Source organism: Antedon bifida, chromosome 1 (assembly GCF_963402885.1).
Source record: "Antedon bifida chromosome 1, ecAntBifi1.1, whole genome shotgun sequence".
Classification (NCBI taxonomy): Eukaryota; Metazoa; Echinodermata; class Crinoidea; order Comatulida; family Antedonidae; genus Antedon; species Antedon bifida.
Window position 1 is genome coordinate 19,776,654 of NC_136226.1, and position 13,901 is coordinate 19,790,554.

The following is a 13,901-nucleotide window of genomic DNA, read 5'->3' on the forward strand; positions in this document are numbered from 1 at the left end:
GAAAATTGTGGTTTTAACATCTGATTTATTTAGCATTGAATTGAAAATAATACAATTTAACCTTCATGCTCAATAATTTATAGCAGCAACTTCATATTTTTTTTCTAACTTTTTAAAATACCTAATTGATAATAATTAATTAATTTGTATTAATTGATTATAGTTATTAGAATGTATAACCGTACTGGAAATACTGTCATCGGGGAACTTCCCCCAGAGGTTCGCATTGAACACAATTTTATCCAATTGATAGTCACGTGTGTTTTATAACCGGCGCGGAAAACTGAAATAGGCTACGCTCTGTTTCTGCTGCATAGCACCGAATAAACCATTTATTTCAAAATAGTTTTAGGTTTATTCGGCGCTATGCAGCAGAAACAGACCCTAAAATCGAATTATTTTTAAGCTGCCATTTAACCGGTGACTAAAAAATTATCCCGTTTCTGCTCCCAGGTACCATTAATCATGAATTTTATGTGCAAGAGTACCATTTCCAGCTATCTAGGGGTGTCATTTAACAACATTTGGAGGTTTCTACATCCCTGGACTCTTTGGGTAACCCCTTTATAATAGTCCTTCGACCGCCACTGATATGCAACAGGGGAAAATAATACTTTCGGTCAAAGCGGTACCCTCAGTCATTTTGTAAATTGTTTCATACAGTTATGTCAACAAGATACATTAATATTTATTTCAACAATATTTGAATAAATAACTAACATGATGTTGGTGTTAAACCCAAAAATGTAGCCAATCCTAGGAGTTTTGGTTTGTTTAAGAAAATGAATGCAAGATTTTCAATAAAAAGAAGAGAAAAAAAATCTTGTATTATCTGGGCCCCCTAAAAAAAATGTATTAGTCTGATTGGTCTCAATATGATTTTTGTGTGAGACATACTTTGGTACATCTGAAAACCCAATTCTTAAGTGGTTTTGGTGATGCGGTTTTGGTGATGCACTTTCGGGTTAGAGGTTTCACGCAATTTTACCAATAACTTTATTTTATTGCACAGTATTTGATGAAATGCATCAATTCTTTTAGAATTAGGCTCGATTTAAAGCTGATGAATCATACTACACATTGGTTATCATCAAAAGTCATTTGAGTCATTATTTTATATAGAAAATAAACTCATTTATTAATTTTTTTGGGTAAAATAAATAACAAATATTTTTGTAACATATGCTTGAATTTTTTTCAAACATCTTTTAAAAACTGCCTATATCGGAGTGGATATCAAATTTATATATATATTAAATTTACGTACCGCAGGACTATAATACATTGTCGTTTACAGAAACGAATAAATAGACATGATGATTTATGTAGTCAACTAAAATTAGCACCCTGGGAATTACTTGCAAAAAATAAACTTTTGATTTGGACTTTAAACAAACCCAATTCATGTTTTGTATATAACATTAGGGTTGAGGAAGAGGATGTGTACAAAGAGGAACAATTTTAAAATATATTCTTTATCCACTCAGTAACAAAATATGTTTAGGCCTGTAAATAATATACCACTAAATACAGTAAAACATTTGCGATTTAATACTTTGTTAAAGCTGTCACTGTCATAGTCGATTGAAATAGTAAAGTACATGTAACAATACACCACTACGATGTTTATATTTTTTTGAAATTATTAATTTCAAACTGTCAGTAATAAAGTTTATTTGTATAATATGTGTTTATATATCTAACAGTAGGGCTTAACCACACTCACAGTAATAAAGTGTTTATGTATCTAACAGTACCCACACTCACAGTAAGAAATTTGCGATTCAAATGGCGACCAAAAATGGTTAATATGTATTTACAGTATTGTCAAAGTATTGCAATACTATATCTAAAGGTTTTAAGTTTATCAACAAGGACCTATAAATTTCTTGTGTTAAACCAAATCATTATACTGAGACTGAGAGATTGGAATGTTCCATTTATTCATCGCAACTCAATACATTTGTATAAACGTATATTAAATCCATCAAAATAGTATTTTTGTTAAGAAAACATTTAACATTATAATGCTGTACTCGAGCTGTTCAACCGGTTTTCAGCTATTAAAAACAATTATTGTAGAAGGAGATAGGTAACTGCGAAGCATCCTCGTATTATTGTGTGCGGGTATTTTTCAAGATGGACATCCATTAGACAGTGTATACCACGATCGGAAAACACCTCTATTTGGGGCAAATCGTTGTACCTAAATTTGTTTTTAATTGTCAACAACTAATTATCTAACTCAATTTAATTAAAATATGTGCAATCGACTTATCTCTCAGACTGTATGTTATTGAAATAATAATAATTCTTTTTAAAAAGATTGAATACCCAGGGGATGGAGAACCAGATGTAGAGATAGGATACATTGCCACACGTGAAGAGATTGAGGCTGTTAAAAGCAAATCAGCTTACTGTGGTCAAGACATTGAATACACATGTAACAATTCACCAATACATGATGGAGGTACAGTAATTAGTAATAATTTAAATTGTATTGTCAGTTAGTAGTACTATAACACACCTAACTGTAACTGTCAATTGTTTGGTTAACTTTGTAATAATTTGTTTTCAAACAATTCATATGGTCTTTTCTTTTTGAAAGAATGATTATGGAAATTTAAGATAACATAAAAAGTCGCAATTTCATATTTATGTTTAAAATAAAAATATGTAGAAGTGGTAATAACCAGTAACTTAAAACTAGAGGTTAAAATTACTGAAGCACTTTTCTTCATTAAGTGTATACATGTTGTTTTATTAGATGTTCTATCATTACAATGTAATGGTGGTTGTATATATATGTTATACTTAATAATAAATTCAATAACCTATTACATTGATATTCACGATTTCTCAGCTGACCAGTTAACATATTGGATTCATGTGGACAATGCTGGTATTGAGCAGACTGGATTATATATGCATGGTTCAGATGGTGACAGTTGCTCATGTTCTGTAGATGAATCATGTGAGGAGGGTGAATCTAAATGTAACTGTGATGCTAATGGTGCAAGGTATGTTGTATTTAATAAATGTATTCAGTTAATCACTGCTAACTAAAACAACTCAACCAGAACCTACAATGTGAATGAACATACTGTATGACAAGACAAATAACTATAATGTCTCTTTTTTTCATTTTTGTTCAGCTCTGACTCAGGAACCCTGGAGGATAAATACTATGGAGAAAACCCAACAGATATGCTTCCTGTGGATAAAGTACACATTGGATCTGCTGGAGGAGCAATCACACTTGGTCGATTGAAATGTTGGGGTAAGAACATGATAATTTGTTTTTGTATTAGTTTAATATTTTTTCCATCTGGTGATTTTTGTTTATTAATTCTTCTTATTTTGTATTAATACTGTAATTATCAAATTTCATTTAGAAATTTGGCCCACATGCCACCATCATGTAATTGGTAAACCTGACAATAGGTGGGGTGATAAACTCATTGATCCAGATGGTATTGATGGTGAAGAACCATTTATTGTTAAATGTGAGGGTCACACAACAGTTGTTGGAATAAAGGCTAATGATAGTAAGAGCATTGATGAGAATTCTACACCAGGGAAAGGATCGTATTGCTCTGAAATTAGTTACAAGAATGCCAATACAGCACAACTGAAGGTTTGTAAAGTATTCAATTCATCATTTCTTACTTTCTTAGCAATCTTATTATACTTTAAAATGTTTACACACAAATGCAACAAAGTAAAATGAAAAAGGTGCAACTAAACCTTGATTACCTTAATATCAACAATTGAATATCCGAATCAACTCCGCTTTTTCTCCTTGAATAGAACAGGTCAACAATTCTGTCAATTCATAAACGTTCATTTTTGTATAATACTGTTTTAACTTTGTACTATATTGTTTAGTGTTATACTTATACAGGTTGCCAAAAGCGAATTATTTTCTTATATTTATGTCTTTGACAAGACAAATTAATTTTCTGTAATTGTCTATTTCTTGAATGGTTCAGTAACAAATAATTTTTTGTTACACTGAATTGTATGTGTGTATTGTACTATTTGCATGGCATTATAATATCTAGAATCTTAAACCACTGAATAATGCAAAAACAATCATATTGCAGGCATTAGCTGAAGTGTCAGAATTTTGTTCTCAAGAAATAACTATGTCATGTTTGAATGCACCATTCATTGTCAATAAAAATGATGCAACTGCTGCGTTTGCATGGTGGGTTAGCCGTGATGGAACTAAAATGCCAGGTACGGTAATAGTACTAAGTATAATATTCGTATTTGAAGTAATCATTCTTAATTTGATTCCACTTTCTGTACTTCAAAATATAGAAATAATCTTTATTTATATAACACCTAAATAAATTCCTGTCATTTAATTGAATGATTGTGGGTCACATGGTGTGCAATAGTATGCACTGCTGAATAGTACTTTTTATCGTGTACAAAAAAAAAATCTTTTCGCATTTGGAAAATATTTTTTGGAACTATTGCTTTTGAAATAAAACAGCGCCACCTAGCCGCGAAGATTGAATGGTATGACTGGTTTCGCGATGTAAGTACATTTTTGGAGAGATATATGTACTAATTTAGACCAAAAAAAGCATTTTTGATCGTTTGTATGATTTTGATTAATTAATGGGAACATCTCAAAAAGATGTGAAGTCATTGAAAAAAACAGAATTAGCCTAGATGAGTTCCTGTCGAAGTTTCGTAATGGTATCGCTGCCTTTCTAGCCTAGCTAGGCCTGTTAGTACTAGGCTAGGCCTGGGTACTTTAGCCTTGCTAGGCCTACATGTAGGATTGTTTGGTCACATAATTAACACTACAGTAGGTGTTTTAAAAAATCCAAATAAATATAATTTTTAATATATTATTAAAAACCAAATGTTACTGTTTCAATCAATGTAAATCAAATGTAGGCCTAGGCCTACCTTTTATTCAATCTGATTCAAATGACAGGAATCTATTTAGATGTTATAAAAAACAAATAATGAATGTTTATATTCGTATAATGGTACAAAATAATGGCATTTGGTGAATGATGAAAGGTTATATTTCATCATTCACCTCGTTGAAATATAACCTTTCATCATTCACCTATTGCCATTATTTGTACCATTACACTCATAAACATTCATTATTTGTATAATGTTATATACATTATTTCAGGATGGGGAGGTTCTAATGATGGTCCAAGCTGTGCATGTGGTGAAACAGGCTTCTGTGCTGGTGGTATGAATACTGCATGTAATTGTGACACAGCTGATGGACAAAATCAGATTGATAGTGGCACATTCATAAACAAGGATCATTTACCTGTTTCATCAGTTTGTCTTGGTCTTGATGATTCTATTGATGGCAATAAGATGCAGTCTTACAATATAGGAAAGCTAAAATGTGGACATCAACAATTTGGTAAGACTGGAAGGTTACTATAATATATCATATCAAAACATTTGTTTGTCTACATCTTGTTTTCTTTTTATATTGTGAAAGATTGGAAGAAATATGAAAATGAAAAATGCACTCATCAATAAATAAAGTAGATTACGATACATATTGCTTCACTGAGTGAGGATTACCGTTTTAGTAGAACCCGGGTTTTCAATTGATGCTGTGCTCGAACAACATACTGATTTTTTTAGGCCAAATTATATTACACATACAGGTACAGTATTTGTTTACTATTGTACTGCATCTGTATTTTAAAGGTATTTACCGTGACTGTGAAGAGATTCGATCAGTTGGCAGAATAATCACCACAGGGCCACAGATTATTGATGCGGATGGTGAGGGTCCAGTACCTCCCTTTACAATTCAATGTGAAATGATGGAGCATCCACCTCTTGGTATTAATGTGAGTTTCAAACTATAAAATATATATATGGTAAACAAGACAATTGAAACACCAAAATACACAACATTGTAGTAGTAGTAGTTTATTTAACTTTTTTGTGACTGAATGCTAAATAATTTTGTTTTATTGGTTAGATCATTCAACATCACAGTCAAGGAAACCTGTCTGTGCCTTCAGCTTCTGATGAAACAGTTACTCCCGAGTACTACCATGCATCATCAGAACAAATAGATGCACTAACAACATATGCAGAGTACTGTGTACAAGAGCTTGAGTACCACTGTGATGGTGCACCGCTATCACTTGAGGCACCGTATGGTTGGTATAATTTCGAATTGGAACATCAGAGCAACTGGGGTGGTAGTTCAGTACCTGTTGGTTGTGGCTCCAATGGTGAATGCAATTGTGATGGTTCTGCACCTTCATCTCTAATAGATGGTGGCCTTTTGAGAAACAAGACGATGTTACCGATCTCTAAAGTTCAAATGAAGCAAATACAGTCATCCCAATCTGCTCATTTATCAATTGGTGCACTGTATTGTTATGGTAAACATACTTTTTTTTAAAATATGCTATGTTAGGATAATTCCTTTCTGTAAGTTATCTCCAATAAAGTCGCTTAATTAAAGATTAAAACCTTGCTTGTAGTAATCTGTACCGAATTCGATCCAACTTGGCCCTAAACCGTCTCGGCCAAAATCAAGTCGGCACCTAGTCAACTCGGCCCCACGTCAACTCGGCCCCAAGTCAACTCGGCCTCGAGTCATCTCGGCCTTACGTCAACTCTGCCAAAAAATAATCCAATAAAGTATGGAACGCAAAAAGCGAAGCGAATTGGTAAAAGAATAAAATAATTTTAAATATATTATTTTTTATAAACATTTTTATTTTACTGTTATCTAATAATATCTATCTAATATATCTAAGAATATTTCGATTCATTCTGGGAACATCCTTGTAATGAATCAAAATATATAGGCCTAGCCTAGGCCTAACTAACAAATACATACTGAAACTATACATCACAACTATTAATATAGATAAATACTACTTATCAATTAAACGATAAACGACAGAGTGTGTTATAATTTATATTAAATTTTCCGTTTTATTTTATGTGTAGGCCTAACCTTACTAATCCTGCCATTTTAACTAGACCTATTAGCACTTTTTGCGTTCCATACATTAATGTGGCCGAGTTGACGTGAGGCTGAGTTGACTTGAGGCCGACTTGACTTGGGGCCGAGTTGACTTTGGGCGACTTGACGTAGGGCCGACTTGACTTTGGCCGAGACGGTTTAGGGCTGAGTTGACCTGCACCCTCTGTACCTCATAGTGTTGATGTCATATTTTGTGCTCACCTGTCTACCTACCATGAGTATGTACTCAACATTTATACTAATAATTTATGTTTCTACTTTGATAGGTTTGTACAAAAATTGTGAAGAAATCCGAGTAGCAGGCAAGAACTATGATCCATTATACAATGATGAATATGCTATTGATCCAGATGGCCCAGGAGGTGTAGACCCATTCAGTGTGAGATGTGAATTCAGAAATAACATAGGTATCACTGAGGTAAAACTTGCAACTTTTAACAGTATAATATTCTTTCATTTTTTTATTGCATAATTTTTCATCTCAATTTTGATTAGAGAACAGATTACTACTTTTAATGAATTAATTAAAGTATTATGAATTATTAATAAATCTGAATTTAAGAAGAAAATTTGGATTTAGGGGAAAATTAATATTTTTCGTGAAGCAAGATTGATCCAGCACCTTAAGTTTACTTATTTTTATCCATAGGTTGAAAATAATATGCCTGAAGAACGTGAAATTGGTGGAAATATCAGAATTCATTACAACTCTGGTGATGGTGGTTCCAGCTACAATCAGATTCATGAGTTAGTCAAAACATCTGCTTTCTGCAGTCAGGTAAGAATTCAAAATAAATCAGATAAATCTCTAATGATTACAAAACATGTTCCTTAAATAGACCTTTGGATAATAGTATTAAATTTGGCACATAATGGTAACCATTTATATTTGAATAAAACGAGAGACAACAAAGATAAGAATGTAAGTACTTTCACAAATCAGTTTGAATGAATACATTTTTTTTTCAGGATATAGCATATGAATGTAATGGTGTTGGTCTTCTTAACAACAATAACCCATTACAAAACTATGCCAAAGACTATTCAAAGAACCCAATCACAACCTGGGCTGGAAGTGATGTCTTCGGGTCTGAAGGTTGCGCATGTAGCCTTTTAGGTACCTGCAATAATGAAGAAAGCTGTAAATGTCAGAGCCTAGGGAATACGCATGAAGATGGTCTTTTTACTAACAAGGACATACTACCAATTGCGGGCTTTCATTTTGACAATATACCTGAAGGAGGAAGTGGAGCGATTTCGCTAGGAAGCATCAAGTGTGCTCCTGATGAATTTGGTAGGTCTGATAGAACAGAGGTAGAGAGTACCATATTCTAAGCATGAGATGTAATTATATGATGTAAGGCTAACAGCCCACACATCAGATGAGTGCCTTTGCATAAATTCATAACACTTATTTTTATAAAAGTCTTAACAAGTGATGTTAACATTTATCAATCCCTTTTTTAAATGATTTTATAGACTTACCAACTGATTGTGAAAATGCAAGAGTCAGGGGATTAAGAAGTGGAGCAACCCTAATTCAACCTAACAGTGCAGTTGATCCATTCCTTGTTTACTGTGATATTAATGAGATGTTCAACAACCATGGTGTAACGATTATTGGACACAATCGTGAAGATCCTCAACGTATCTCAAACAATCAAACAAATATCACATATACACAAGCAACTCCAGAACAAATCAATGCTCTTATAAGCATATCAAACAATTGCTTCCAACCTGTCAGGATTGACTGTGTTGCAGATAACGTAAGTTTTAGTTTTATTTATTTTATATTTCTTCTATTCATTATTTATCCAACAATTGACACAAGATAATTTCCATTTTCAAACACCACATTAAGAAAGAACACTTCAAAACAAAATTTTGTGATGGGTTGTGAGGTCTAATAAAATGCTATGATGTGGCATTTTTAAAAGTGTTTTGTCTGTATTATAGTTTGGTATCACAGAATGGCTAGATATTGATGGGGATTCTATGCAGTACTGGGGTGGTAAGGCTAGTGGTAACAAATGTGCTTGTTATAAAAACAGTGGTGGTTGTGCTGGACTTGAAGATAACTTGGATGCTACAAGGTATTTTAAAATTCTCAACAAAGTCATACAGTAACATCACATAGAAAAATTCTAAAAATAGTTTTGAACGTTTATTTCGGTATCATAAATATTTAGATGGCATTATTGCAAATTGTAATTGTTTGTAACTACTGTAGAGTAGCTAAAACATCTGACTAATGCAAATATTATTTATTATTAACCATGTAACATTACAAAACATAGAAAATAATATAAGACAAACATTTGTATCACATTCTACAAAATGTTATTTAGTTATTTAGAATTAACTGTCACTTAAACAACTCCATATCTTTTATAATAAAATATGAACTAATGAAAAGTTTATGCTTTGATTTATTGTCCTTAACTTACAATTATTATACTTACAATAATATAATGCTGAAAAATATTACTGAAGATATATGTAAATGAATAGCATTGTAATTTTATTCTAGGGTGTGTAACTGTCATGCTGGTGATGGTAGAAACCTTAAAGATGCTGGATTATTACGTGTCAAAGATGATCTTCCCGTTGCTCAAGTCTCATTTGATGAGGGAAGTGCAGGAAGTCTGAAAATCGGCAAACTGCATTGCGCCAACAGCTATATTCGTAAGATTAAATTTTGTAGTATGTAAGAGTAATTACGATAATAATTTGAATAGGCCATTTTGCGGTTTAAACAAACAAAAATAATAACTTAACTTATAAAACGACAAAATAAATGGTAAATTCAAAAGAAAAATTATTTCTTCAGGTAAATCATTTTTCGATCCTTTTTTTCCCAACTATTAAAATGGCATCTTAACATTAACATTTTAAACAAATTAAAGGTGTATAATAATTCATTATCTTAATACCCTATTCAGACGAAATATTGAATAAGTGGCCGAGCGGTTAAGACAGTGGAACCGTAATCACGTAGCCATAACATCGGCAAGGGTTTAAGGCTCACTAGTTCCATGGTTCTGGTGGTAGAACAAGTCTTCTTGGATAAGGACTATAAACCATACGTCCAGTGTACACATCTAGCTCATGTGCACTTTAAAGAACCTAGTACATCTTTCGAGACGAGTAGGGGGTTACCCTGGTGTACTAGTCCACACAAACACAGCCACTGTCACACACAGCCACTGTGCAATTGGGACTAGACCGTTTTAGAGGTGTTTACCACCTGTTGGTCTCATCCTTCACTAATGTACATACATCTTAGTGAGAAGTTGAATAAATAATAAATAAATATATATGTTACAATTCTTAAAATGACACACATTTTTTATGTTACTGCATGAACAGGTGTCCTTCTATTTTGTGTGATGTTAGGAAAATAATGAATTGCTTTATTCAATTATTTTTACAGCATTTAATGAATGTGAAGATGATGGTTTCAACGACTGCCACGTTAATGCTACATGTTCAGATAGAGGAGCAACTAATGGATATGCATGTACATGTAAACCTGGTTTTAATGGTAATGGAAGAGACTGCTTTGGTGAGTATTTTTTCAAAATATGTTACATGTCCAATCTAAAAATAGTATTAATAGTATAATTTTATTATATAAATTTACTAAATACTAACTCTGAAGCAAAATGTTTAAATTGCAACCTATTGCTTCTTTTTATATTTTCTTATTGAATACTGTTTTAATGTTGAAACAGTTTTACCTGTATAAGATATCACAACAATTTTTAAAAATCAGTTAGCTACAATTTTTAAAGTAAGTTGACAAACAAATTTAAATTCTTTTCAATACTAATTCATTTAGACAATGATGAATGCAATGACCCCAACAAGCAATGGTGTCCACCAAAATCTGTGTGTACTAATACTATCGGAAGCTACCATTGTCAGTGTGATGATGGTTATAGAGCTGTTGATGAAGACACTTGTGACGGTAAAATATTCAATATTATACTGCTCTTGCAAATTAAATGTATCTTTATATATTACTAATACATTATGCAATTATTGACTGGGTAGATGGGCATAGTTTAAAATATGGCGGTTGAGATTATAATATATCCCTGGATAAAACCCCAGTCAATATTTGTTTTATGTACCACCAAAAAACTTTATCATGTGATGCTCTTTCAACCAATTGCTTTATGGTAAATGTGTGTACCTTAATAATATAATTAAAACTATACCATGTCTATTAACCAATTAAGTATGGTATATAACATTGTTCATAGCAGTCAAACTCGTGATTTGTATTTTATATAATATAGATAATTGTTAGAGTCACCATTTACTTGCAAATAAATGATAAATATAAACAAGGCAATAATATTAAAAATGTTTTATTGTCTGCTTACAGCTTATGATTGTAATCAACGATGCATTGGTAAGTTAAAAACATTTTCTAAAAACATTGCTAGATTGTATACATTGCATGATATAAAAGTGTAAAACCTTTTTATGAGTAGGTGATTTCCTTTGTCCTCTGTAATTCTGAACTTTTTTTTTGTGGACTACTGTCCAAATAACATTAATATTCAATTGATGTTTTACTGTATTAAAGAATTATTGAATACAATTTTTGAATACAATTTTGAAATATATTGGAATTGATTATTTAGACATTAATGAGTGTGATGAAGAACTGCACAATTGTCATCAGAATGCTTCCTGTAGAAATACAATGGGCTCATTTGTATGTCAATGTAACTATGGTTACAAAGGAGATGGACGTACTTGTCAGGGTAAGTTTAATGTCTGTGAAATTGAAGTTGCTTGTCACAATAAACATGCATAACAAAATAATAAGCAGACTTCAATTTTCTGCAAATTGTTGGAATTGTAATGATATTGGAGCACAAATTAATAATTTGTAATACCTTTGTTGCACAGTTTCTATGTTTGTATTTCTTTGTGCTTTAAAGTTCTCAAAATTAATAATGGATTATTTTTGTTTTAGAATTTGGCATCTGTCTTGGTTTTGGTGATCCTCATTTCCGTAACTTTGACAGACAACTGGCACATTTCCAAGGAACTTGCCGTTACACAATGGCCAAGAAATGTACTGCTGATACCAGTGATGGACTTCAACCGTTTGATATATCTTCCAAACATCATGGTGGAATGAGACGTGGTAAACAGATTGCATACATCAAGGATCTTACAGTTGAGGCATATGGCCAGGTTTGTACTGCATATGTCTACTTAAAATACCAAAAATAATTTTGACTTTGTCAAATTTTTTTTTTTTTTTTTTTTTTTAAATTTAATTAGTTGTAAATAACACTCTTAATTAATTTTTTTAATGAAATTGACATTTTGTTATCAATATATCCTTTGTTATTTTTTTACAGCAATACTTTCTTGGTCAAGGAGGAGCTGTTCAAGTTGATGGTGTCAATATAATCCCACCTTCATACCCACATGAGGGTGTCACCATCAAACGTGAAGGAATATACACGGTATTTTTTTAATATTTACAAAATAATGCATCAATGTTTTTAAATTACACCTAGATTAACTAAATTAATGATATATTATAATTTCATTCTATGAATCATGTTTCCAGGTACTTTCATTTGACTTTGGACTGTCAGTGAAGTGGGATGGTGATGAATATTCTGAGATTTCTGTGCCATCATCTTATAAGAACAAAATGTGTGGTCTGTGTGGTAGCTACACAGGACTATATCAAGAATCATACATACTACCAGATGGCTCTATCGTAAGTTTGGCTTGTTTTTATTTGATGCTTTTTTTTGTTGCTGTCTAATATTTACAAATTCAAATTAGATTTGAACTTCGTCACTTTTACGAGTTAGTTTTCCGCACAACAAACGCCATGTGCACATCATACGTTAGAATATTGCAGAAAATTATGCCATTATGACCTGAAGAAAATAAAATATTGTTAGTGTGCTCTCTATTTTGTGTCTAAGTTATATACAGTATACACTATACTGTATACATACTGCATACATTGTAGCAAAGATAAATTTCAGGGACCCGCCTTTTATTTCAATTTTTAACATGATGACATCATGAAAATGAAACACAAAGATAGCAATTTTGGAAGGAAAATTTGTTGTGCGGATAACTAATTCATCAAAGTGACGAGTTCGAATCTAGTTATTATTATTATTACTATTGATAATCCTTGGCTATGTGCTTTAAAGCATAATGTAAAGTAAATATAATGTTTCAATTGACATTGCAGGAGACAGATCCAGCTGCATGGGGTAATGCATGGCAACTTGATGATGATGATCCTGATTGTAATCCAGAACCAGAACCAAGTTCATTCCCATGTAGTGATGCTGATATTGCATTACAGGCTGAACAAGCTTGTAATATTATCAAAGATCTTACTGGTAAAGTTAGATTCTGTAATCAAAATGTCAAAAAGCAATATGCGGATATTAACTCCTTGTTATTGTATTGGATCTTTTTTTCTGTATTATTCTTCTTTCCTTCCTTTTTGTGGCTCGCGTATCTCCAAAACGTGTAAACATAACATTTAATAATTTTGTCAACAATATGGACATTTACATGAAGTTGTGCACCTCCTATTTTTCAATGACATCACAGTTGCGCAACATGACTTACATGCGATTTTATGAATTACAATGATTAAACATAGAACAAAAACTAAAAAACTTTATTGACACTTTGTGAAAATTTAAGTCATATCAAGTGCAAACTTTATATGGATTAAAAATGGCATGTTTCACAAAAAGTTACACATGTACACGCATTTAAAATTTTAATTTAAATAATTTTAATTTAAATATTTAATAAATTAAATTTCTATGCGAATCATGACATTTTACGCATTCGGGAAATATATATT

The 13,901-nt window shown here is 31.9% G+C and overlaps 1 protein-coding gene across 1 annotated transcript in view; it reads left to right on the forward strand.

The window, feature by feature from the left end:
• LOC144835253 (uncharacterized) overlaps window positions 1-13,901 on the forward strand; it is a 97,386-nt gene that overhangs the window by 31,483 nt on the left and 52,002 nt on the right. The window contains exons 55-76 of the mRNA XM_078690315.1: window positions 2,326-2,470; window positions 2,864-3,020; window positions 3,156-3,280; window positions 3,396-3,637; window positions 4,107-4,242; window positions 5,168-5,413; window positions 5,710-5,855; window positions 5,990-6,401; window positions 7,282-7,433; window positions 7,665-7,793; window positions 7,985-8,309; window positions 8,495-8,784; window positions 8,975-9,111; window positions 9,549-9,703; window positions 10,452-10,583; window positions 10,860-10,988; window positions 11,412-11,438; window positions 11,674-11,796; window positions 12,012-12,235; window positions 12,406-12,513; window positions 12,621-12,776; window positions 13,269-13,422. Of these exons, the coding sequence (XP_078546441.1) occupies window positions 2,326-2,470; window positions 2,864-3,020; window positions 3,156-3,280; window positions 3,396-3,637; window positions 4,107-4,242; window positions 5,168-5,413; window positions 5,710-5,855; window positions 5,990-6,401; window positions 7,282-7,433; window positions 7,665-7,793; window positions 7,985-8,309; window positions 8,495-8,784; window positions 8,975-9,111; window positions 9,549-9,703; window positions 10,452-10,583; window positions 10,860-10,988; window positions 11,412-11,438; window positions 11,674-11,796; window positions 12,012-12,235; window positions 12,406-12,513; window positions 12,621-12,776; window positions 13,269-13,422 (3,850 nt within the window). The remainder of the gene's footprint in view (window positions 1-2,325; window positions 2,471-2,863; window positions 3,021-3,155; window positions 3,281-3,395; window positions 3,638-4,106; window positions 4,243-5,167; window positions 5,414-5,709; window positions 5,856-5,989; window positions 6,402-7,281; window positions 7,434-7,664; window positions 7,794-7,984; window positions 8,310-8,494; window positions 8,785-8,974; window positions 9,112-9,548; window positions 9,704-10,451; window positions 10,584-10,859; window positions 10,989-11,411; window positions 11,439-11,673; window positions 11,797-12,011; window positions 12,236-12,405; window positions 12,514-12,620; window positions 12,777-13,268; window positions 13,423-13,901) is intronic.